Raw genomic sequence first — 27,008 nt, forward strand, 5'->3', positions numbered from 1 at the left:
AAGATTCAACACAATCCTAGGCAAAATTCCAGTAGGTTTTTGGGCACCTGGGTGGCTCAGTTGGATAAGCATCCAACTCCTGATTTTCAGTTCAGGCTGTGATCTTAAGGTTGAGGGATGTAGCTGCATCCAGCTCCATGCTCAGCAGGGAGACTGCCTAATATTCTCTCCATCCCACTGCCCTTCCCCCAGTGTGTGCACACACTCTCTCAAATAAACTTTTAAAAAAATTCCAGGAAGTTGAAATAGACAAGCTGATTCCAAAACTTATATGGGAGGGCCAAAAGGATTTAGAATATCCAAAAGAGTTTTTAAAAGAACCAAGCTGGGAATCCCTGGGTGGCTCAGCGGTTTGGCGCCTGCCTTTGGCCCAGGGCACAATCCTGAAGACCCGGGATCGAGTCCCACATCAGGCTCCTGGTGCATGGAGCCTGCTTCTCCCTCTGCCTGTGTCTCTCCGCCTCTCTCTCTCTCTCTGTGACTATCATAAATAAATAAAAATTTTTTAAAAATTAAAAAAAAAAAGAACCAAGCTGCAAAGTGATACTGATTTCAAGAGTTATTATAAAGAAACTTATCATGATAGTGTAGTATCAACAAAGGACAGGCATAGTGTTCAAAAATAAACTCACATATATATGGTGAACTTATTTTTGACAAAGGAGCAAAGGCAACACTGGGAAAAAGAATAGCCTTTTCAACAAATGGGGCTGGTAAAATTGGAAATCCATATGTAAAAAAACAATGAACTTGAGCCCATACTCACACCATACACACAAGAAATTAACTCAAAATAGATCTAAATGTAAAACCCAAAACTATAAAACCCCTGAAAGAAAACCTAGGAGAAAATTCTGGTGAACTTAAGTTAGGCAAAAATTTCTTAGATGTAACATCAAAAGCACAATCCTTAATAAGCTGATAAATCAAACTTTATTAAAACTAAGAACTTCTACAAACCATTGTTACTGAAAAGACAAGACATATATTGGGAGAAACTGAAAGCATATAGTGGATAAAGGACTTGTGTCTAAAAAAAGTAAAGAACTCTCAAAACTGAACAATAAGAAAACAATCCTATTTTAAAAGAGGCAAAAAATAAAATAAAATAAAATAAAATAAAATAAAATAAAATAAAATAAAATAAAATAAATAAAAAATAAATAAAAGAGGCAAAGACTTAAATGGACACATGACCAAATATGATACAGAAGATAAAAAAAAATACTTAATAGTATTAGTCATTAGGGATATATAAATTAGAACCATAATGAAAAAAAAAAAAAAAAAAAGAACCATAATGAAACACTATTACATACCAATCTGAAAGGCTAAAAATAAGAAATAGTGATAATACCAAATGCTGTCTAAGATGCTGAGAAACTCAGTAATTTGTGCAGCACGTGCTGGTGGGAATGTATAAATTTGGCAATTTCTTATAAAACTGAACTCATACATTTGAGATTGGGAGACATACACTCTTAGGTATTTAAATGAGAGAAATGAAAACTTACATTCAAACAAAAACTTGTAATAAATGTTCATAGCAACTTTTTTCATAATAGCCTATAACTGGAAATAACCAAGTGTTCTTCAATAGATAAAAGGTTAAACAAATTTTAATACATGAACTACTTCTCAGAATTAAAAGGAACAAACTATTTAATACAGGCAACAACTTGGAATGATCACCTGAGAATTATACTGAGTGATAAAATCCAAACTCAAAAGGTTAAATACTATATGACTAAATTTATATAACATTTTCTTGAAATAAAATTATGGAGATGGAGAATAGATTAGTGGTTGCCAGGAATTAGATAATGGGGTGGGGAGGAAGGAGGGAAGTAGGTGTGGTTATAAAAGGGTTAGTGTGATGGAACTTTGTGGTAATGGAACAGTTCTGTATCTTGATTATGGTGGTCGTTACATGAATCTACACGTGATAAAATTGCAGAGAACCACACACACACACATAAAGGAGTGCATGTAAAATTGGTGACATTTGAGTAAGTTTGGTGGATTGTATCAATTGTCTTAATGTCATTTTCCTGATCTTAATATCATACTATAAAAATGCAAGATATTACCAGGGGAAACTTAAGTGAAGGACTCTCAGAATTTCTCTATATATTTTTTGCAACTTTCTGTGAATCTATAATTATTTCAAAATTTGAGGTTTTTTTAAACAGGCAAAAACCTGAACAGGTATTTCACCCAAAAAAGATATACAGATGGTAAAAAAGCATACAGAAAGATGCTCAATAGCAAGTTCTTTATAAAGTAAAACTACAAGGAGATACTACTATACACCTATTAGAATACTCAAAATTAAAAAGACTGACCATATCAAATGTTGGTGATGATGTGCAAATGTACATTTCCACTAAGAGGAATGTAAAATGATACATCCACTTTGGAAAACAGTTTGGCAGTCTCTCATAAAGTTAAACTTATACCTATCATATAATCCAACCATTCTGTTCCTAGGTATTTATCCAAGACTAAAGGAAATATGTGTCCACATAAATATTTATACATGAATGTTCTAGGAGCTTTATTTGTAATAGCCCAAACCTGGAAACAATCCAAACGTACATCAAGAGGTGAATGGATAAACAAATTGTCATATATATGTATACAATGGCAACTACTTTTCAATAAAAATGACCTACTGATATACTTTTTAAAAAAATTTGAGAGGGAGAGGGAAAGCATGTGCAAGAAAGAGAGACACAGAGGCAGAGAAAATGTGTATGAGCAGGGGGAGGGGCAGAGAGACAAGCAGACTTTGTGCTGAGGAGGGAGTCCGATGTGGGGCTGAACCCCAGGATCACAACCTGAGCCAAAGGCAGACGCTTAACCAATTGAGCCACCCAAGCACCCCTACTGATATACTCTTTAACAGAGAAGAATCTCTGGGCAGCCCAGGTGGCTCAGCGGTTTAGCGCCGCCTTCAATCCAGGGTGTGATCCTGGAGACCCAGGATCGAGGTCCATGTTGGGCTCCCTGCATGGAGCCTGCTTCTCCCTCTGCCTGTGTCTCTGCCTCTCTCTCTGTGTCTCTCATGAATAACTAAATAAATAAAATCTTAAAAAAAAAAAAAAAGAAACAGGGAAGAATCTCAAAAGTAACAATGCCCAATAAAAGAAGTCAGACCAGGAGGCCTGGGTAGCTCAGCGGTTGAGTATCTGCTTTAGGTTCAGGGCATGATCCCAGAGTTCTGGGATCAAGTCCCCCAAAGGTCTCCCTGCGGGGAGCCTGCTTCTCCTTCTGCCTATGTCTCTGCCTCTCTGTCTCTCATGAATTAAAAAAAAAAAAAAAGAGTCAGACCCAGGGGCGCCTGGGTGGCTCAGTTAGTTAAGCATCTGACTCTTGATTTTGACTCAGGTCGATTTTGACTCAGGTCGTGATCTCAGGATCCTGACATCAAGCCCCATGTCACCCCAGTTCCAGATCCTTGCTCAGCAGGGAGTCTGCTTGAGATTCTCTCTCCCTTTCCCTCTGCCCTAACCTCCACTCATGTGCTTTTTAAAAGATTTTATTTATTTATTCATGAGAGACACAGAAAGGCAGAAACACAGGCAGAGACAAAAAGCTCCCATTGGGAGCGTAATTGGGGACTCGATCCTAGGACACCAGGATTGCGATCTGAGCCAAAGGCAGATGCTCAACCACTAAGCCACCCAGGCACTCGGCGCTCTCTCTCAAAATAAAAATTAAAATAAAAGAGTGAGAACCCCTTGCCCCTAAGTATATACTCCATGGCTTCATTTACATGATTTTTATAGTGACTTCAATGGTTGTCTAGGAAAGTGAAAAGAGAGATGAGTGGAAGGAAATGACCATTAAAGGGACATAAGGAAACTTCTGGAGGTGATAGATATATGCACTATCTTGAATAAGGGTAAAAGTTCTATGGATACACTTGTGTCAGAACTTATCAGACTAGGGGCACCTTGATGGCTTAGTTGAGTGTCTAACTCTTAGTTTCAGCTTGGGTCATGATATCTGGGTGTGGAATCAAGCCCGGCATCAGGCTCCATGCTCAGCACAATCTGTCCCTCTCCCCCTGCTTCTCCCCACACCTACACCCAGCATGTGTGTTTGTGTCTCTCTCAAAAATAAATTAAATTAAATAAAAAAACCAACTTATCAGAGTATACACTTTAAATAAGTACTATTTATTGTTGAAGGAGATCAGAATACATCATCCCAAAATATGCCACTCTGGCATAAAAATTTGAGCCTGAAGGCAACTAAAAAACAGCAGACACAGGAAGAACCCTGCCCTCTCCTTTTTTGCCTAAAAGCAGGGCATAAATTTTCCTTCGTAAGTGACATAAATTTCCATTTGTAAGTGTTCTTCCCTTCAGTACCAGGAAGGGAAGTATTCTTATCTGCATAACAAATCTTACTAAACAACCCTTATTTATCATACATTTCCTAGTCATCTCCCCCTCTAGAAGCCCAAACTCCCTTTTTACTTGGTTTAATCTCTTCTCCACACTTTATCACTCTGGTAAAATTATATATATGCCTCCCAGATTTTCCCCACTGCCTGAAACATTTTATTAAACTGAATCACCTTTCCTTCTCACCATCCCCAAATCTGCTTCTTCTCCTATCACAACTGACCTGAATTAGAAAAGCAGAAATAACCCTACCCTCCTTCCTCTTTTTACTCAACTGATACCAGGTCCTATTGATTTCTTTTCCCTAAATCTATCTCAGCTGTATTCCCACCTTGACATCTTTAGTCCTCTGCCCTTATCATTTCTCAGGTACATTTGCTACCCCCATCCCCTGGGGCCTATTCCACCAATTCCTGCCTTAAACCATGATCCAACCTAGCACAGTGATCTAAGCCATAGATCTGGATTCCTACAGATTCAAATCCTTCAATGGGAGACACCTGGGTGGCTCAGCGGCTGGGCATCTGCCTTTGGCTCAGGGCGTGATCTGGTCTGGGAATCAGTCTGGGAATCCAGTCCGACATTGGGCTCCCTGCAGGGAGCCTGCTCCTCCCTCTACCTGTGTCTCTGCCCCTCTCTGTGCGTCTCTCATGAATAAATAAATAAAATCTTAAAAAAAAAAAAAAAAAAAAAAACAAATCCTTCAGTGGTTCCCTACAATCTTCATTCTAAAACCCAAATTCCTCATTATAGCATAATAAGCTCTCCTATGGTCAAATCTGGATACCATAGACTGATATTCAATCTTTCCAAATTAAAGGACTCTCTCTAACTCGGGTCTTTGGATGTGGTCATCGATGAAACTAAAATATACTTCTTCCTTTATCTATCTAGGAAAATCACTCAGGATTCAGCTCCATGTAACTTTTCTGACCTCTCAAAGTTGTCATTTATGCATTCAGAGGGCTTTCTCTGTACCTATATTACATAGATATTGCTGTATTTATTTACATGTCCACTCCGATAAACTGAACCATTCACACGTAATATTGATATAATAAATTTTATTACAAGATTGAATGATTTTGTACATTCAGCTAACGGTCTTGAGTTCCCCTCCCTTGCAGTTACTCTGAGATCTTATACAATGCTCCCATCTAGTTTCTGTCTTCCCAGTGCATATCCTTCTATTTTACCATTCAATAAATTCTAGGTTCCTTTCAGGTTAGCCTTAAAGAGTAAAATAAAACACTTGACATTATTTTGAAAACTCACGATTGGCTTAACTAGATGACTGTCTTTATGTTTCTGTATGCCTACGTGGCCATCCGATTCCACTTGAACCACACAAGAACATGAATTCGCTGTCCCAAATATTTCAATCACCAAACACCAAGCCCACCCACAATTCACAGGCACCTATTAGTCATACTTGATTCTTTCTCCATACTTATATAAGCTCCCACATCCACCCCAAGGACTTTGACAAAGCAAGAAAAAAGCAAATGCCAGAAAAAGTAACTGCATAGTAAAAGCTGCATTTACATTTTAAAGTTCCTGAACGGCTAACAAACTATGAATAGTAAGTGTAGAGGATTCTTTGGTTGAACTTCTCCCTGCCCCCCAATTTTCTCCTTCCTCCTTGATATATTTTCTCACAAGTATCTATCTACTCCTCTCTCATGCAGCCATGTTTCAGGGGAAGTCAAACACCTCCTCAGGCCAAGGGATGGGCCTGGTTGGCTAAGAATAATTCCCTCAGTCTTTACGAGTGACTAATTTAGGAAAGGGAATGTAACCCAATTTTGGTCAATGAAATGAGTGGTTAAGTTTGCTACAGGCTTCTGGAACAGTCCTTCTGCACCCTTAAAAAGAGCCATGTGTAGCCCTGTTTGTATCTCTTTTCCTCCCCCTACCAAATATATCAACCCCAAATATAGCCATTTTGCACATGTTTAAACTAGAAAATTTAAAGTATTACTATTTCTTTCAAATAGTGATCAAATGATATGAAGTTTCAATAAGAGTGATCAGTTAACATTTATTAGGTAAATAAAAACGTACTGAAAAGGAGAGTTCTGGTAAAGCTCAAAGACAACTGTGTGTGTTAAAACAAATAGGTAGTAAACAAAGAGAAACAAAGGGAAAGCCCAAAAGGCAGAGTAGGTGACAGATGGCAAACTGATCACAATATCAAGGAAAAAACTGTGAATCAGTGTTAGTTGGCTATAGAAAGTACATCAAGGGCGCCTGGGTGGCTCAGTCAGTTAAGCATCTGCCTTCGGCTCAGGTCATGATCCCGAAGTCATGGAATCCAGTCCCATGTGGGGCTCCCTGCTTAGCAGGGAGTCTGCTTCTCCCTCTTCTCCCTACTCATACTCTCTCTGTCTCTCTCTCTATCTCTATCTCTCTCTCAAATAAATATTTAAATAAAATCTTATTATTTTTAAATAGTATCTTTTTTTTTTAAAGATTTTATTTATTCATGAGAGACACGGAGAGAGAGGCAGAGACACAGGCAGAGGGAGGAGCAGGCTCCCTCAGGGGGCCCCATGTGGGACTTGATCCGGGGACTCCAGGATCATGTCCTGGGCAGAAGGCAGAGCTAAATCGCTGAGCCACCCAGGCGTCCCAAATAAAATCCCTACAACAAAACTAAACAAAACATCAGTTTTACTTAGGATCTAAATTCAACCAAAGAAATAAATAGGACATACGTATCTTTTGGAACAAGTGAAAGCAAAATGTTAAAACAAACAACAAAAAAACTGCTCTAACTAGTAATTTCACATTTTTTAAAATTCTAAACTTGGGGCACCCGGGTGGCTCAGCGGTTGAGCTTGAGCATTTCGCCTTCAGCTCAGAGTATGAAACCCAAGGTGCTAGGATCAAGTCCCACATTTGGGCTCCCTGCATGGAGCCTGCTTCTCCCTCTCCCTGTGTCTCTGCCTCTCTCTGTGTGTCTCTCATGAATAAATAAATAAAATCTAAATCTTTAAAAAAAATTAAAATAAAAAATAATAAAATCTTTAAAAAAAAATTCTGAACTTTTCCTTCATTTAGGTTTAAAGCAATCTTGACAACAAATCGAAAAATGCTTTGAATTTTAAATTGTAAATTGTAAGTGAAAAACTGCCTGCAAAGGTCACAAATCAGACCCTAATCAGGGCACCTCGGGAGGGAGCTGCCAAAGAAAAAGGCCAAGTCCTCATTACTGAAAACCTAGAACAAACGACCTCTTAACCTCCAGATCCACAAGGAAGCAAAGAAAAGAGGCCTAACACCTAAATTTGGGCCTAGCACAGTGCAGTACCTTCTATTGGTCTGGCTGTAATACTGCTACCATTTAAAATTTTCTAGTACAGGCTGAAGTAGAGGGATCATCCCTCAAAACAGCCATTCTGAGCCAAAAGCAGAAATCTAGCCACAAGAACACACATTACTTGTAAGCCCTAGCCCACATATATTTGAATCCTTGTACTTATCATGAATCTTGGTTTCACCAAAGGAAAATTTCTGCTCTTAAAAAGTCCAAGTGGCAAGAGGCATAAAAGAAAGAACCTAAATTAAAAACAAAAACAAACAAGGGATCCCTGGGTGGCGCAGCGGTTTGGCGCCTGCCTTTGGCCCAGGGCGCGATCCTGGAGACCCAGGATCGAATCCCACATCGGGCTCCCGGTGCATGGAGCCTGCTTCTCCCTCTGCCTGTGTCTCTGCCTCTCTCTCTCTCTCTCTCTCTCTCTCTCTCTGTGTGACTATCATAAATAAATAAAAATTAAAAAAAAAAAAAAAAAAAAAAAAAAAAAACAAAAACAAACAAAAAAAAAACAGGGTTCGGGGCATCTGGCTGGCTCAGTAGGTAGAGCATGTGACTCTTGATCTCATGTTGGCAAGTTGGAGCCCCAAGCTGGTTAAAAAAACAAAACAAACAGAAACAGGATTCAAATGCTGTATCTTCCACTTTCTAGATAGATGGTCAAACCTGGCATCTGTTTCCTCAGATAGAAAATGGAACTAACACCTGGGTACCTGGGTGGCTCAGTTGGTTAAGTAAGCATCTGGCTCTTGGTTTAGGCTGGGGTAATGATCTTAAGGTTGTGGGATCAGGCCTCCAGATGTTCCCAGTTCAGCAGGGAGTCTGCTTGAGATTTTCTCTCTCTCCCTTTCCCTCTGCCTCTGCCCCCCATCCCCACTCCTGCTAGTGCTCTCTAAAATATGTAAATCTTTTTTAAAAAAATGGAGATAACATCTACCTCTTCCAATTATCATAAAACTTAGAGATAATATACATAAAAATATCTTGCACATAACAGGTACTCAAATTAAGTATTTACCTAATAAAACACAAATGAAAAACAATTACAAAAATGATCAAAATTATAAGCTGTGCAAAAACAATTCTATAATTTTCAAGAAGAAATCAAACAACTTTCTAGATAAGAAAAAAAGAGTAAGAGTCAGAGGTCCTGGGTCTTCGTCTTACAACTAACTGGTTAAGTGACTCTGGGCAAATAAACTTGAACCTTAATTTCCTCTCTTATAAAATAAAAGGACTGAATTAGCCTAAAATTATTCTGTGATTTTTAGCAATGTAACACAACCACAACAAATGGGAAATCTAGAACCTAGACCTACCTCAGTACTACCTCAAAATAGTGTTTATAAATTGACTCACAAAAGATAGACTATGAAATGACATGTGGTTGGCAGAGGCAGTTTAAATAAATGGGTAGAGCAAAAGGTTTCACACATGGAGACTGAAGAGATGAATAAAATTAAAGATGATAAACTTGTTATTAACATACAGACTGAGGGAATAAAATAGGTAGGGCATGATGAGAAAGACCAGTGAGAAGGCAAGGTATAGATGTGGGAGCAGGAATCAAAGATGCCCTTAGCTGTGACTTTCAAAAATGATTTTTGGGAAATAAAATATGAAGAGAAAATTTCATAAATCCAAACAAGAGATGACCAAGATTTGAGTTTGGTCACAGAGCAGAGAAAACGGAGGTGATAAAACCCCTTTTCAGAGAGTGGCAAAACTTAGCAACAAAGTAATCCAATAAAAGATAGCAATAAAGTAATTCAATAAAAAATAATTTTTAAAAAATGTATTGAATAACTACTGATTAGGATGCCTGGGTGGCTCGGTGGTTGAGCACCTGCCTTTGGATTCAGGGTATGGTCCCAGAGTCCCGGGATCGAGTCTCACATTGGACTCCCTGCATGGAGCCTGCTTCTCCCTCTGCTTGTGTCTCTGCCTCTCTCTCTCTCTCATGAATAAATAAATAAAATATAAAAAAAAAAAAAGAACTAGTGACAACGAAATATGGCCTGAATAATAAAAACACCTCAAAGACCTAACAGTTTTAATATGTCAGAACTATGAAACCATTAGCTTTTTTTTTTTAAGATTTTATTTATTTATTCATGGGGGGGGGGGGGGGAAGCAGAGACACAGGCAGAGGGAGAAGCAGGCTCCATGCAGGGAGCCCAATGAGGGACTCAATCCCAGGACCTGGAGATCATGACCTGAGCCAAAGGCAGATGCTCAAACACTGAGCCACCCAGGTGCCCCTGAAACCATTCCTAAAGCTCTGTTTTTCAAACTGAAGGTCTTAAAAACAATTTTTTTTTTTTTGAGATTATTTATTTGGCAGAGAAAGCACAAGCAGGGAGACTGGGAGGCAGAAGGAGAGGGAGAAGCAGGCTCCCTACTGAGCAGGGGACCACCCCCTCCCTTGTGAAGCTCAATCCCTGGATTTGGGGCTCATGACCTGAGCTGAAGGCAGATGCTTAACTGACCAAGCCACCCAGGCACCCTTGAACAATTTTCTAATATAATGAAAAAGAAAATGTCAGGGTAATGTCACAGAATAGGTATAAATGCTGCTTGATCTGAAACTTCTATCTCAGTTTTCTGTATATAAATATGTATGCTGGGGGATCCCTGGGTGGCGCAGCGGTTTGGCGCCTGCCTTTGGCCCAGGGCGCGATCCTGGAGACCCGGGATCGAATCCCACATCGGGCTCCCGGTGCATGGAGCCTGCTTCTCCCTCTGCCTGTCTCTCTTTCTCTCCCTCTCTCTGTGACTATCATAAATAAAAAAATTAAAAAAATAAAAATAAAAAAAAAATAAAAAATAAACTGGTGAAATTTAAAAAAAAAAAAAAATCTTAAAAAAAATAAATAAATAAATAGATAAATAAATATGTATGCTGGGGATCCCTGGGTGGCTCAGCGGTTTAATGCCTGCCTTTGGCCCAGGGCCTGATCCCGGAGACCCGGAATCGAGTCCCACATCCTGCTCCCTGCATGGAGCCTGCTTCTCCCTCTGCCTATCTCTGCCTCTCTCTATCATGAATAAATAAATAAAATCTTTAAATAAAAATAAAAAAATAAATATGTATGCTTGTGCTATGTTGAAACATAAACTAGATTTCTTACATTGCATTATATTCAAAAAAGTTTCAAAACTTTGTATTATGGAAGTTTTCAAACAGTTTAGTATAATAATAAGTCCTCACATATCATTTAGCTTCAACAATTTCTGAATATCATTTTTTTCCTAAATGTCACTTTTATTGAACTTTTCTTGAAAGGAGGTGAAAACCATAAGTGTTAATAGCAGAGGAAATACCAAATTTCCTTAAAACTCTTATTCTGCAATTAAAAAAAAAGAAAAAGTAAAACTTTTAGATGAAACTTTCTATATTTTTCCCAAAGGCTTTCCTTTTATAAAGGAGAAGTTTAATACTTAAATTCCTTTAATACTCAATATGCTCTCACAAATGTCAAGATATAAAACATAGGGGACGCCTGGGTAGCTGAGCGGTTTGGCACCTGCCTTTGGCCCAGGGCGCGATCCTGGAGTACCTGCATGGGGCCTGCTTCTCCTCCATCTGCCTGTATCTCTGCCTCTCTCTGTGTGTCTCTCATTAATAAATAAAATCTTAAAAAAAAAAAAAAAGATATAAGACATAAATTTCAGAGCTTGTTTACTCTGAAATGTTTACAAATCAAAAGATTTAACATGTCAATTATTTTGCAAGTTAATCACTATAAATTATATAGTAGAATTAAAAATTAGGCTTGGAGTACCTGGGTGGCTCAGTCAGTTAAGCCTCTGACTCTTGATCTTAGCTCAGGTCTTGACTTCAGGATCCCAAGTTCTAGCCCCATATTGGACTCCACAGTGGGTGCAGAGCCTACTTTAAAAACTAAACAAACAAACAAAAAACTAAACAAACAAGGAACACCTGGGTGGCTCAGCGGTTGGGTATCTGCCTTCTGCTCAGGGCGTGGTCCCAGAGTCCTGCATTGGGCTCCCTGCCGGGAGCCTCCTTCTCCCTCTGCCTACGTCTTTGCCTCTCTCTCTCTGTCTCTCATGAATAAATAAAATCTTTAAAAAATAAAAATAAAAAATAAACAAAAAACTAGTCTTAAAATTAAGACCAAGTTCTCTAGCTTCATTTCATCATAAATCTAAAAGCTCAAGTGAATTGACAATACTTAAGAAATATTAGACTGATGGATACAACCAATATAATAAAGCATTAACATCTGCAAAAATAATTTCAAGCCCAGAGCTTCTGGGTGGCTGTCAGTTAAGTGACCTATTCATGATCTCAGTTCAGGTCTTCCTATTTTTTTTTTTTTTTTTTTTTTGCAGCTCAGGTCTTAATCTCAGAGTCATGAGTTCAAGCTAGGCTCTGTACTAGGTGGGGAGCCTAAATAAGAAAATAATAATAATAATAGAAATAATAACATCAAGCCCTTAAATTACTAAGCAATAAGTGAATTTTTCTGATCCTATAGTTAGAAATATTTTTTAAAGATTTTATTTATTTATTCATGAGAGATACAAGCAGATGGAGAAGCAGGCTCCATGCAGGGAGCCCACTGTGTGACTCGGTCCCAGGACTCCAGGATCACACCCGGAGCGGAAGGCACAGGATCAACCACTGAGCCACTCAGGCATCCCAAACAACTCTCGGTTTCTGTTGGGGTCATGATCTTGGGGCTAGTGGGATAGAGCCCCACCTCAGGCTCCACCCTTCACTGGAGAGGGAGTCTGCTCGGGAGGCTCTCTTCCCCCTTTCCCTCCATCCTCCCCTCTCCCACATATGCTCTCTTTCTAAATAAATGGATAAAATCTTTTTAAAATCTTTAAAATACTTACTATTTTTTTTAATATTTTTTTAATTTTATTTATTTATTTATTTATGATAGTCACAGAGAGAGAGAGAGAGAGAGAGAGAGGCAGAGACACAGGCAGAGGGAGAAGCAGGCTCCATGCACCGGAAGCCCGATGTGGGACTCGATCCCGGGTCTCCAGGATCGCGCCCTGGGCCAAAGGCAGGCGCCAAACCGCTGCGCCACCCAGGGATCCCCTAAAATACTTACTTTTAAAAAAAGATTTCTTTATTTACTTGAGAGAGAACATGGGAATATGGGGGGGCAGAGGGAAAGAATCTTCGAGTGGACTCCCTGCTGAGCAGTCTGAAGCAGGTCTCCAGGGCTCAATCCCACAACCCATGAGATCATGATCTGAGCCGAAACCAAAAGTCCAATGCTTAAAAGACTGAACCATCCGGATACCTCTAAAAAAACCTACTTAAAAGCATATATCATGAGTTCACTTTCTATTTATGTACATTAACTCACCTCACCATCCCACTCTAATACTATTTTTTTTAAGATTTGATTTATTTATTTGACACAGAGAGAATGCAAGCACAAGCAGGGGGGAACATAAGGGAGAGTGAGAAGCAGGCTTTTCCCTGAGCAAGGAGCCCAATGCAGAGCTCAATCCAGGACTCTGGAATCATGACCTGAGCTGAAGGCAGATGCTTAACCAACTGAGCCACCCAGGCACCCCCACTTTAATACTAATTAAATAGAGAAATGAGTTTTGTAAATCAGATATACCATAACTAATTTTCATATTCTGTTTACTTGCTAAACCAGGTTTTATTTTTTAAAGATTTTTATTTGAGTGAGCCCAAGCATGCAAGGGGGGAGGGCAGAGAGGGAGACAAGCAGAATCCCCACTGAGCCCAGAGCCTGATCCCATCACTAGAGATTGGAGATCAAGACCTGAACCAAACAGGAGCCCAGCTAAGCCACTTTTCTCTTAATTACATGCAACTGCAAATACTATTAACCGCATAATGCTGTTTTATTTTGTTGTTGTTGTTTTAAGTAGGTTCCATGTCCAGCAAGGAGTCCAATGCAGAACTTGAACTCAGGACCCCAGAGCCAGACCTGAGTTCTGGATGCTTAACCGATTGAGCCATCCAGGCACCCTTCACAATGCTATTTTAAAACATTTTTAAAAAATATATATATATATATATTGTTCCTGGGACACCTGGGTGGCTCAGCGGTTGAGAATCTGCTCAAGGCCTGATTTGGCTTGAGCATTTGGCATTTGGCTCAGGGCCTGATCCCGGGATCAGGGATCAAGTCCCACTTCGGGCTCCCTGCCTGCTTCTCCCTTTGCCTGTGTCTCTGCCTCTTTCTCTCTCTCTGTGTCTCTTGTGAATAAATAAATAAAATCTTTAAAAAAATAAAAATAAAACATTTTTCCTATCCTAATGTAGCACCTTAAAAAACTTGAAGAGTTTTGGAATGTTATTTTGTAAACTTTCTATCAGGGAAATTTTTTTTTTTTCAGGGAAATTTTAAAACATACGCAAAAACACCAGGACACCAGTGTGGCTCAGCGGTTGAGCATCTGCCTTTGGCTCAGGGAGTGATCCTGGGATCCTGGATTAAGTCCCATATTGAGCTCCCTTCGAGGACCCTGCTTTTCCCTCTGCCTAGGTCTCTGCCTCTCTCTCTGTGTCTCTCATGAATAAATAAATAAAAGCTTTTGAAAAAATAGGGGATCCCTGGGTGGCTCAGCCGTTTAGCGCCTGCCTTTGGCCCAGGGCGCAGGGCGCAATCCTGGAGTCCTGGGATGGAATCCCAGGTCGGGCTCCCGGCATGGAGCCTGCTTCTCCCTCTGCCTGTGTCTCTGCCTCTCTCTCTCTCTCATAAATAAATCCTAAATAAATAAATAAATAAGGGCAGCCCGGTGGCTCAGCGGTTTAGCGCCACCTTCAACCCAGGGTGTGATCCTGGAGACCTAGGATCAAGTCTCGCATCGGGCTCCCTGCATGGAGCCTGCTTCTCTCTCTGCCTGTGTCTCTGCCTCTCTCTCTCTCTCTCTCTCTCTGTGTCTCTCATGAATAAAAAAATAAAATCTTAAAAAATAAAATAAAATAATTAAGCATACACAAAAAATACAGAAAATATTATAACAATTCCAGGATGCCTGGGTGGCTCAGCAGTTGAGCGTTCACCTTTGGCTCAGGGCGTGATCCTGGATCCTGCATTGGGCTCCCTGCGGGGGGGGGGGGGGGGGGGGGCTGATTCTCTCTCAGCCTGTGTCTCTGCCACTCTGTGTGTCTCTCATGAATAAATAAATCTTAAAAAAAATTTATATATATATGTGTGTGTGTGTGTGTGTGTGTGTATATATATATATATATATAAAATAAGAATTCCCATATGCCCATTATCTAGCTTCAACATTTTCTTTCAAAGATTTTAGGTATTTATTTGAGAGAGTGTGTGTGTACAGGGTGAGGGGGCAGGCAGGGGTAGAGGGAGAAGCAGATTCCCCACTGAGCAGGAAGGCAGAGTCCAGGCTTAATCCCAGGCCGCAAGATCATGACCTGAGCCAAAAAAGCAGATACTTAACCAACTGAGCTACCCAGGGAACCCCAACAATTTTTTTTTTAAGTTTAGTTATTTTTTTTAGTAATCTCTACACCCAAGGTAGGGCTTGAATTCACAACCCCAAGATCAAGAGTCACAAGTTTTTGGGGTTTTTTTAAAAGATTTTATTTATTTATTCATGAAAGAAACAGAGAGAGAGAGACAGGGACATAGGCAGAGGTAGAAGCAGGCTTCCTGCAGGGAGCCTAATGTGGGACTTTACCCCAGAACCTGGGATCACTCCCTGAGCTAAAGGCAGTCGCTCAACCAGAGCCACGCAGGGTCCCAAGAGTCACATGCTCTTTCAACTGAGCCAGTCAGATGTCCCTAGCTTCAACAACTTTTTTTTTTTTTGTAAGACTTTATTTATTTATTCATGAGAGACACAAAGAGAGAGGCAGAGACATAGGCAGAGGGAGAAGCAGGCTCCCTGCGAGGAGTCTGATGTGGGACTCAATCCTAGGACCCCAGGATCACGACCTGAACCAAAGGCAGATGGCTCAACCACCGGCAACCACCACGTGCCCAGCTTCAACAACTTCTGAATGTCACTCTTATTTAACAACCTTTTTTATTTTTAAAACAATACTGAAAAATAGTTACATGTAAGTACAACTTATAAACTGTCCATTGAAGTGTTCTGGCCAATGATTACCTTGATGGAAAAATGCTTTTAGAAATATTTTTTCATAGGTGCCTGGGTGGCTCAGTTGGTTAAGCATCTGCCTTCTGCTTGGGCCAGGGTTCTGGGATCCAGCCCTGCATTGCCTCCCGGCTGGACAAGGAGCCTGCATCTCCATCTCCCTCTCCCATTCCCCCTGCTTGGGCTTCTCTCACTCTGTGTCAAATAAATAAAATCTTTTAAAAATGTGTTTTTTCATATGATACAAATTAACATTACTGAGAAGTTTTGTTTTTTTTTAAAGATTTTATTTATTTATTCATGAGAGATGCAGAGAGAGAGAGGCAGAGACACAGGCAGGGAGAGAAGCAGGCTCCAGGCAGGGAGCCCTACGCGAGACTTGATCCCGGGTCCCCAAGATCACACCCTAGGCTGAAGGCAGAAGCTCAACTGCTGAGCCACCCAGGCATCCCTGAAAAGTTATCAATATTAATTTCAAAGCTCATTTAATCCTATTTTCTATTTAAAATAAACAGGAGGGATCCTTGGGTGGCGCAGCGGTTTAGCGCCTGCCTTTGGCCCAGGGCGCGATCCTGGAGACCCGGGATCTAATCCCACGTCGGGCTCCTGGTACATGGAGCATGCTTCTCCTTCTGCCTATGTCTCTGTCTCTCTCTCTCTCTCTGTGTGTGACTATCATAAATAAATAAAAATTTAAAAATAAATAAATAAAATAAAATAAACAGGAAAGCTGATAAAAATTTACCACAGAATTTAGAAACATAATTATCTTAAGACACTGAAAATATATTTAAAAAAATTAAAACTGTTGGGGCACCTGGGTGGCTCAGCCAATTAAACATCCGGCTTCAACTCAGGTCGTGATCCCAGGGTCCTGGGATGAAGCCCTGCATCAGGATCTCTGCTTAGTGGGGTGCTTCTGACTCTGCCCCTCCCCTCGGCTTGTGCTCTCTTTGGCTCGCTCTCTCAAATAAATAAATAAAATCTTTTTTAAAAAATTAAAACTATCGGGCAGCTGGGTGGCTCAACGGTTTAGCGCCGCCTTCAGCCCAGGGCCTGATCCTGGAGACCCGGGATCGAGTCCCACGTCAGGCTCCCTGCATGGAGCCTGCTTCTCGGTCTGCCATTCTCTCTCTCTCTCTCTCTCTCTCTCTCTCATGAATAAATAAATAAAATCTTAAAAAAAAATTTTTAAACTATCACCTGCTTCTTTAGCATAAGACATATCCAAACTTTACATTTTGTAGGACAGTGGAGCCTTCAGAGTTACTTCTCCAATGTACCAGGGATTTTCTGGCTTTCAGAGATATATAGTTCCCTTACACTCAGGATATCAACACAACTATAACTGTCCCAATGATTCAATTTCAGGTAGCAATTCAAAGAAAATTTATAGAACATAACTTAAATGTGGGGATCCCTAGGTGGCACAGTGGTTGGGCGCCTGCCTTTGGCCCAGGGTGCGATCCTGGAGACCCGGGATCGAATTCCACGTTGGGCTCCCGGTGCATGGAGCCTGCTTCTCCCTCTGCCTGTGTCTCTGCCTCTCTCTCTCTCTCTCTCTCTCTCTCTCTCTCTGTGACTATCATAAATAAATTTTAAAAAAAAAGAACATAACTTAAATGTTACAGGTCCAATTGCTCCTCTCTTCTAAAGTCTGCTGAATTCAGGCAAGCAAGTGAGAGCCATGCAATATAACTATACAAACATTACCAGAAATCCTAAAATATATGCAGATCCATACTATGTTTGAGTTAAAATTTTGGCTGTTAAAAAAGCTTACTCCTGCTTGTGACTCTTCTAAGTCTCCATGAACAAACTCGCTCCTCAAATTCCACTGTTACTTGAACCTCATATGGCATGCCTGGGCAAATTTGATGACTTGGATTTTGTTTTAGAAGCCAGGCTTCTTGCCAAGTCTGCTGTGTCTACTCCCCTAACCCACCAGGACAGCTTTAGACAACACCTCCCTTATTTATGTTACTGCTGTGAGCAAACTGCAGCTTACTATCAAATGAGGCTTAACCTACTCAGGTTTCCTATCTCTTAAGAGTAATGCAACTGACTTCACTGTATTATGGCTTCCTCAACCCCACCTCTTATTTAAAATAAAACATCACCTTACAGAATCAACTACTTAAAAGGAAAATAAAGGACGCATTAAACTTCACTCTCAAAAAAAATTAAAAAATAAACTTCACTCTCAGTAACACAACTGCATTTATCTTTGTTTAGCAGGCTTCCATGTTATGTATCAGTATTTTATTACTTTCTCTGAAGAAAAACAAATTTCACGTTTTCTTACCAAAAATGTCCGTATGATCACACTTCACTGAAAGAATAAAGAGCAAAACTCAAAAGCAGAGCCTGGGATATGCCCTCAATAAAAATACATGTAATTACTGGCAAAGTTTACAGAAAGGCAAGTCATAATAAGTTGATCCTACAATTTACCTTTAAAAAAAAAAAAAAGATTTTATTTATTTATTCATAAGAGACACAGAGAGAGAGGCAGAGATACAGGCAGGGAGAAGCAGGCTCCATGCAGGGAGCCTGATATAGGACCCAATCCCAGGACTCCAGGATCACACCCTGGGCCAAAGGCAGGCGCTAAACCACTGAGCCACTGTAGCCATCCCCTACAATTTACCTTAAATTAATACCTTAAATGTCCTAAAAATGCTTCAGATACAGGCCTTACAAGAGGCACAATTTCATGGCCATGTATATAATACTCAAGTTTTAATTTTTATATCATGTAGGATAACTGCTACTGTATTACCTCTACTAAATTTAGAATATATGCCAAAATATTCCTTTTGTATTGGTACATGGGAAAACCTAAGAGCGCAGGTGTAGCCATGCTCTTTAACTGATGAGGTTTTAACACAACATATGACAGAGAATTAATTAATTAATTAATTTATTTATTTATTTAGAATTTATTTTTCTTCCATTTTTCCCCAACACATTTATTCATTAACCTCCATCACAAAATTCTGCTAATACCCTCAGGACCATCTACCCCTATCAGGAAGTGTCAAAGAAACAGAATATCAAATTACTCTTCCAAGTGAAATGCTGAAATGTTTATCAGTGACTCAATCACCACATACTCTCACTGCATTCAAGTCTAAAGAAAACGCTGACCTATGGTATGAAAGTAAGGCTCTGCAGTAATCATCTCCGCCTATACACTATCTAATGTGCTGTACAAATACACCATTAAATTTCTACAGGAAACCATAGAGGCAACTTCCCTTTTTTCATACTGATTTAAATATCCAATTATACTTAGTATGGTTAGCAAATCAACCAACTTTCACACCATACCAAGTAACAGGTCAATTCCAGAAAGTAGAAAACATAAAAGCAAGTGACTTTCAGTACTTTTATTTGGTAAAATACAAGAATGAAGATTACTATTGAAAAGAATAGAAATAGATTAAAAAAAAGATGTCTAAGACAAATATTCCAACTTCTCTAAGCAAGATTTAAATAACTGGATCTCCTATTTGCCCCTACACTCTCTGTGTTTTAGTTTAGCATAGGGAAAAGGCTTTAGGAAAGAAGAGGAAATAAAAAAATAACCTAACATCAGTGTGCGTGTGTGTGTTAAGAAATATTAACTATCGGGGCACCTGGGTGGCTCAGTGGTTGAGCGTCTGCCTTTGGCTAAGGTCATGATCTTGGGGTCCTGGGATCGAGGCCCACATCTGGCTCCCTGCTCAGTGGGGAGTGTTATTCCTTCTCCCCCTCCCTCAGTTTGTGTCCTCTGTAAGGGAGCCTGCTTCTCCCTCTGCTTATGTCTCTGCCTCTCTCTCTGTGTCTCTCATGAATAAATAAATAAAATCTTAAATAAAAATATTAACTATCAGCACTTAATGAATACTACTGGACCAAAAATTGTGCTAAGAGCTTTAAATACATTTTTAAATACATTATCTCACTTAACACAGGTAAAACAAGAACTCTGAGTAAAAATTATCAATAAAAACAGAAAAGTGAGAAAATTATCTGAGACAGTAAATACAAAGAACATATGAATCAGATTTTCAAGCACTAAACAAAGTAAGAACACTACAAATTTAGGACTTTGACAATCATCTAGGAAAAGTTCCTCAACTTTACATAGGAAAATGCTATGTATTTGAGTGATATCCAACAAAAATACACATATCTTACCCTTTAGCTAATTTCTTACAAAAATACATATTGGGGCACCTGGGTGGCTCAGTGGTTAAATCTGCCTTTGGCTCAGGGTGTGATCCTGGGGTCCTGGGATCGAGTCCCACATCAGGCTCCCTGCGGGGAGCCTGCTTCTCCCTCTGTCTCTCATGAATAAATAAATAAAATCTTTAAAAAAAATACATATGGTATCTAAGCTATTTCTCCCCCCTTAAAAAGCTGCAGTAGAAAAGATATTATGTAGTCAGTATATAGCACACACTTCTCCCAGTGACTTCACTCAGAATTGAAAAGTCAATATTTAATACTGGACCAACCCTGAGAGTGAAACTTTAAATCTGAAAAGATTATTATAACATCAAACTAAACTAGAGATACACAATCAGTACCCTCAAATAAAGCACCAGAAGCTGCCCTTTATAATGGCAAATAGTGTTAGTGAAACACATTAAACACCAATTTAAAACTGTATTTACTATTGAAGTTTACCTTCATTTTGAAGCAAGGTATTAAGAGAAAATTTAAAAATAGTTTGATTCAGTTTTAACTGAACAACTAACACTGTCCTTATAGCTAGGGACTCCAGGATCTTAAATTTTCTTTAATGGAAAAATTTCAAAACACCTTGCTAAGCAATAATCTTTTAAAAAGTCAGTCATGAGGCACCTAGGTGGCTCAGTCACCTGTCTGCCTTCAGCTCAGGTCATGATCCCAGATCCTGAGATTGAGCCCCAGATCGGCCTCCCTGCTCAATGATGAGTGGGCTTCTCCCTATCCCTTTGCTGCTCACCCCACCCCGCTCCCGCTCATGCTCTCTCTCTCTCTCTAATAAATAAATAAAATCTTTAAAAAAAAAAAATAGGGATCCCTGGGTGGCGCAGCGGTTTGGCGCCTGCCTTTGGCCCAGGGCGCGATCCTGGAGACCCGGGATCGAGTCCCACGTCGGGCTCCCGGTGCATGGAGCCTGCTTCTCCCTCTGCCTGTGTCTCTGCCTCTCTCTCTCTGTGTGTGACTATCATAAATAAATTTAAAAAAAAAAAAAAAAAAAAACCCCAGTCAGAAATGTATCCAACATTATCAAGTATCAAAACATCTAATTTGTACTAGAACAAGCTTGATCTTAGGACATTAATTCAGCTTCTCAGCTTATCTTCAGTTCCCATCCATTATCCCTTTCTCCAAATATCTTTCAAAAATCTTCTGTATGAAAATGTACATGTGATACAAGCACTCTCAAATTCTTGAGATGGAAAACCTGCAGCCCCAAATTACCAAGATCTGCTGTCTTATGGGACTGACCAATAAAAGTCAAAGAACTGAAACAAGTCTCACCAACTTCCTCTACCACAAAAAAAATAAGTATTGACTCAAAACATAAGCGGTATATATTCATTAATTCAACAAACAGTGTCCTCTTAGGTTAAAGGTACTGTGCTAGGCACTGATAATACAACTATGAATAAGATATAGACACTATCCCTGCCTTCATGGAACCTTCAACCCAGTAAAACAGAATCCAAAAACAAGTAAACACACTGATATAATCCCATGCTGATCTTAATTCTATCAAGCTATTTTATTCTCGTAGTTTATTTCACTGCATATTACTACCATCCTAAAGCCATGTCAGTTAATCCACTTAGTTCCTTCAACTACACTCATTATCATGCTTACGGAAACTAATTTTCTGAACAAATAATTTTGAATATATAACATAACCTTCTCAATAGAACTTTTAAATCACCTGCTATGCTATTCACAATAACCAAAGGTAGAAGAAATAGCCAAATGTCCGTCAGAGGAGGAATGGATAAATTGGGGTATATATACAAGAATATTATTCAGCTATAGAAACAAATGAAGAAATGATGTATTCAACATGGATGAACCGTGACATACTATGCTAAGTGAAAGAAGCCAAACACAAAAGCTCACATCTGTATGATCCCATTTACATGAAATATCCAGAATTGGTAAATCCACACAAATCCCAGATTAGGGATTGGGCAGCCAGGGAGTGGGAGGGGACAAGGGAGAATGAGGAACAACTACTTAAATAGGTTTGAGGTTTCCTTCTGGAGTGATGAAAATGTTTTGGAACTAGATAGAAGTGGTTGCACAACACCGTCAATGCACTAGATGCCACTGAATTGCTCATTTTAAGAAAATTGACTTTAAAAAAAAAAAAGAAAATTGACTTTTTCTCAAATACAACTGCTCAAGTTTAAATTTGGGAGTTTCAGTTACAGGTCAAGTTTCAAACCTTACCTCCTTTGGAACCCATTTTAATACCAAAATGGTTTTGGGGGTTTTACGGCAAAAATCACTTCTTAAAATGCTGTTCTCATAGCTTTTATTTTTTTTTTATTTTTATTTTTTTTGTATCATAAACATCAATGTAAATCTTTATTTTTTTTAATTTTTATTTATTTATGATAGTCACACACAGAGAGAGAGAGGCAGAGACATAGGCAGAGGGAGAAGCAGGCTCCATGCACCGGGAGCCCAACGTGGGATTCGATCCCGGGTCTCCAGGATCGCTCCCTGGGCCTAAGGCAGGCGCCAAACCGCTGCGCCACCCGGGGATCCCTTCTCATAGCTTTTAAATGTTATCCAATATTTTGGAATTCCGACTTACGTGAGGATACTCCTTTATTGATCATGAATTTAGTATATAACATGCTCTAATCAAGTCCGTGCTAAATAAAAGCCTACAGACATCAAATGGTTTTCTTTATAATAAAAATGCTCACTAAAACTCATTAAATCTCAATAATCTAAATACACAATTCAGCGCTACTCTCTGCACAAATGCCACTTTTCCCATTTCTACTTATAACAAACACACCACCCTTCAGTCTGCCTGGGAGCCTAATTATTTGTCCCCCCCCCCCCCCATTTCCCAAGCTCCTTGAGGGGCCTCAGTCCTTTTCTGCATGCAACACAACACTACAAAGTACCTAACAGTATCTTCAACCTAATGGGTGCTCAAATAACGTCAGTAGAATTGAAATAAACGCAAGCAACAAATTAACTATTACAGATTACTATGTTTAAAAGACGACATACATAGACTAAAAATAGTCCACAAAGAAATCCTTTAGCTTCACGTTCAGATATATTTTTGAGTTATGTTTTCAGATATTTTTCAACGCAAAGCTACAGAATTAGTCGTCCGAGGAACACCAATGTGATCATGAAGTAATTCACCTAATACCCAGAAAGAATAAATAGGAATTAGTCTTATCCATCTCTCTTTTGAAGTTCGCCTGCATATGCAATAGGGAAACTGAACTTAAACCAGAGTATTCCAAACCAGGTCACAGGAGAGCTCGAAGTCCCCAGCCATCCTGTTTTCTGTTTCCTGATTGGTCTGACCTCCAAGCATTATGGTGCCCAACCTTCGCAATTCACAATCTCCTTTAAAACATCTTCTGAGGTGAGCTTTTGATTAAAATAAAAATTGACTTCCAGAACTTTCTAGAATTATGAACAAGGCACCTCACCTTTTTTTTTTTTAAATCTTCCGAAACACTTTGCTCAAGAAAGGAAATCCAGTTTTCAGTCAAGTCCCGTTATAGTTACACTTCGAATTAAATGTGGGCCATAAACTTGCACAAGTGTTAGCGCGATGGCATTACTCTCCTAACAAAGTAGATTTAAGCGGACATGTGCGAGAATCTTTGAGAACTCCTACACCTCAAGAATGTGCCCCCTTCAGATTAAAAAAAAAAAAAGTTTAAAACCTGGGTTAGATGACAAGCCAAGTGCGCTTATACTTCACAGGGGCAGCTTTCTCCGCACCACGCTGGCAAAGCAGCGACAACCAGACGCCACTTGGGCAACGGCCCGGACCCTCGGCCTCCAAACCGCAGGCGTCCACTGGCACAGGCGTCCCGGAGTCGAGTTCCCCTAGTCCGCTCCCAGCCAAGCCCGCGGCTACTTCCACGTCGCTGCGACCCACACACCTCTTCAGCGATTTAAATCCGCCTTCACTCACCGCACGCGCACGCGCGCGCACACACACACACACACACTCACACACACACGGCGTTACCAATCCCGGGACAACTCAGGGACCAGGGAAGGGGCGAGCTCGAGCGAACCAGGAGAGCAGGGGACGGTCCTCGGTCCCGCCCGGCCCGGCACCCACCTGCAGGCCGCGAGCCCGAGGGCGGCGGCGCCGGCGCCCCGTCCTCGCCAAAGACGAGTTTGAAGTCGAGCTCGTCGTGGGCGCCACAGTTTGCAGTAGTCATCGGCGTGGCCCGGGGTGCAGCGGCTCCTCCTCTGGCGGCGGCGGCGACGGAGGCGGCGGCAGCGGCGGCAGCGGCGGCAGCAGCTCTTCAGCGCCGCTTCATGCCGGGCCGCGCGGGCCAGGAGGTCGCGGCTCCGCGGCGAAGTTTCCGGGCGAGACCGTGACACCGAGCGTTCCTTTCCAAACTCGAGAGCTGGACGCACGCCGAGCCGCACCAGGAGCCGCCGCCACAGCCTGTCGCTGGTGCCTAAGCCGCCACGGTCGCCTCAGCCGATATTCCCCGCCCCCCAACAGCCGCCGCCGCCGCCGCCGCCGCCAGCGCGTTGCCGCGCCGTGTAGCACGCCTAGCCCCGCCCCCGGCCGCGCGCCCATCGGACCGTGCTGCCTATAGGCCCCTGGTGCGCCTGCCAGCCCAATGGCTCCGCCCCCATCACCCGCCTACCGCGTGATTCCCTCTCGGGGAGAAGGAAGTCACGTGCAGACGGAGAGCCGGAGAAGCCCCACTACCTCTTGGGAGTTGTAGTTCGGCGGTTATTCTCTCCTCAACTTCTAAAACCAGGGCCCTCTAATAGGGTTGAGTGCAATCCAATCCGCCCGCCAATGGAAGATCCCTCTCCTTATTGGGCAGAGCTCACGTCGAGTGGGGTTCTGGGTTCGGTGACGGGCGGCTGAAATGTTACTCTGATGGCTGGGCTGGAGGAATGTGTCGGGGCCGGAGAGGGTTACGTCAACGCCATTCACTCGCCCATCCCGCCACCCCGACCCTAATGGCGGAGTCTAGGGAAGGCAGGGCCGGGCCGAGGCTCCAGCTAGGTTGGGGCTGAGCGGGAGGAGACCTGCGCAGCGTTAGGAGTCCCGGGTCTCAGCTCAACAATGCAGACCCACCCCCTCGGGGCGGGGCCCGCGCCCGCAGGCTGCGCCTTTGTCTGCCCCTCCGAGCTGGCAGCTGCTCCCTGGAGGACAGCCGGCGCATTCGAGGCCTCGGCAAAGCCCCACGGGCAAGGTCGATCCGTTGCTGGAAGTCGAAGCCGACTGAACCAGAAAGCCTGTCCTGAACTCGCACCACTCACGGGCTTATGATCTCAGCATCCCAGCGCACATCCGTGAAAGCAGGAGGGCCCGCTACCCAAACTGAGTGGTTGGTAATGGAGAGGAAGTGACACTGTATCTGAAAAACTGTTTTTCGCTCTCGGTCCCTCCCCAGCGGGCCTATCTTCCCTTGAGACCCAGGACGCCTCCTCCTGGGCCTGGGGTGGAGGCCGGCCGTGCCAGGGGACGCTGAGCCTGGCTTGTTTACTTAGGGCTCCTTCAAGATGCAACGTGGATTGGGAGCTGGGAGAAGTAGCAGTGACCTACTTCCCTAACTCCAGGTCCCACAGGGCAAAGTATCTCTAGAAGCAAATTGCTGTAAGAACCCAGGGCACTAGGTCTCAGAGGCCTGGGTGCAGGTGTAAGAGCCCAGGCACTCACCCACAAAAAGGTGAAGAGGACAAAGTCCAATGCTTTGCAGAAAGGTCTCAATATATGGACTGATACTTGAGCTACCAGGGAGCCGCAGGGAAGGCCTAACTAGGCCTTGGGTCAGGAGGACAGGTAATGTCCAGGGCAGATGAGATGTTTGTCTTGGATTGATTCAGCCCTGAAGTCAGAAAATCTTTCCTGCCCAGTGCTCTGTACACATACCTGAGCTGAACCTAGGGACACAGAGATAAATTAGTCTCCCTTCAGGGGTTGGGGAGAGGAGGCCATCAAGTCTACAATCACTACACAAAAAGATTAGGGATGTGCCAGGATCTACAGCAAGGTTCACAATCCCTTGGGGTTACAGGGCCTCCACACGACTAAGTAGGAATTGGAAAGATGGCCAAGAGGTGAGGAAGATGATTCCAGGCAGCAAACAGATTTCCAAAAACAAAAAGTACCTGCAGTGAGCAGAAGCCAAAGGTAAGGCCAGATGAGTGGGCAGAGTACTATAGTACTATAGGCCACTGCAAAGTATCTAGACTTTTTATCTGAGGGCAGTAGGGAGCCATGGAAGGATTTAGAGCTAGGAATTTACATATTTAGAATTCTGGGAGAGGAGGAGATTAGGAGCAGAAGAAAATAAAGGTCAAAGAGATGGAGCACATGGTATTGTGTGGGTGAAACATCCTAATGAACAATTTCAGGATGTGTTGTCATCCCCCTGCTAAGTCCCTCCCCTACCCCCCCACCATACTTCCCAGGTTACCATCTGAATGGAGAAAATAGATCTTTATCTAGCCCTTCTGCCCTCCAAACTAGGGGCTCAACTAGGCAGCCTAGGGGGACTGCAAGAGGGAGACCCTGAACCTGTCAGCCACACCACTGGGAAGGGACCACACAGGAGCTGGAGATGGCTTGAAAAATTCACCTGTTCACCAAATGCAACCGTGTGCGCGCGCACACGCGCGCAATCCATCTGTGTTCCCAGCCAATGTGCACCTGGAGAACACTTAGAAGGGGTTAGGTCTTAGGAAGATTTCTGGTCTGGAGGAAACTGAGAACTCGAACCTGGATTGATCAGAGCTGGAGCAGCAGTGGGCCCTGACTGCGGGAAGAGTGTTACCACTTTCATAAGAAAGGCGGCCATGGCTAAGAGCTCTGCAGGCTGGTACTGAGGCCTGCCCCACTCACACATGAACTCTCTCCAAACCCTTTTCCTCAGCCAGGACCTCCCTTATCAGCTCTTCCTCAGGCCAGCTCGAAAGCTCTTTTTTTT

The 27,008-nt window shown here is 41.8% G+C and overlaps 1 protein-coding gene across 6 annotated transcripts in view; it reads right to left on the reverse strand.

Annotated features, from left to right (window-relative positions):
• Positions 1–24,584, reverse strand: part of NFATC3 (nuclear factor of activated T cells 3) — a 139,304-nt gene extending 114,720 nt beyond the window's left edge. For 3 of the 6 annotated variants that reach the window (XR_005360210.1, XM_038538522.1, XM_038538523.1), the window contains exon 1: positions 24,167–24,584. Coding sequence is in view for 5 of the 6 variants with exons in the window: in XM_038538522.1 (XP_038394450.1) it covers positions 24,167–24,269 (103 nt within the window). In the remaining variant the exon portion in view is untranslated. The remainder of the gene's footprint in view (positions 1–24,166) is intronic. The other 3 variants (XM_038538524.1, XM_038538525.1, XM_038538526.1) reach the window with 1 other exon arrangement.
• Between the last annotated feature and the right edge of the window lie 2,424 nt (positions 24,585–27,008).

The sequence above is a fragment of the Canis lupus genome, chromosome 5 (assembly GCF_011100685.1).
Source record: "Canis lupus familiaris isolate Mischka breed German Shepherd chromosome 5, alternate assembly UU_Cfam_GSD_1.0, whole genome shotgun sequence".
Classification (NCBI taxonomy): domain Eukaryota; kingdom Metazoa; phylum Chordata; class Mammalia; order Carnivora; family Canidae; genus Canis; species Canis lupus.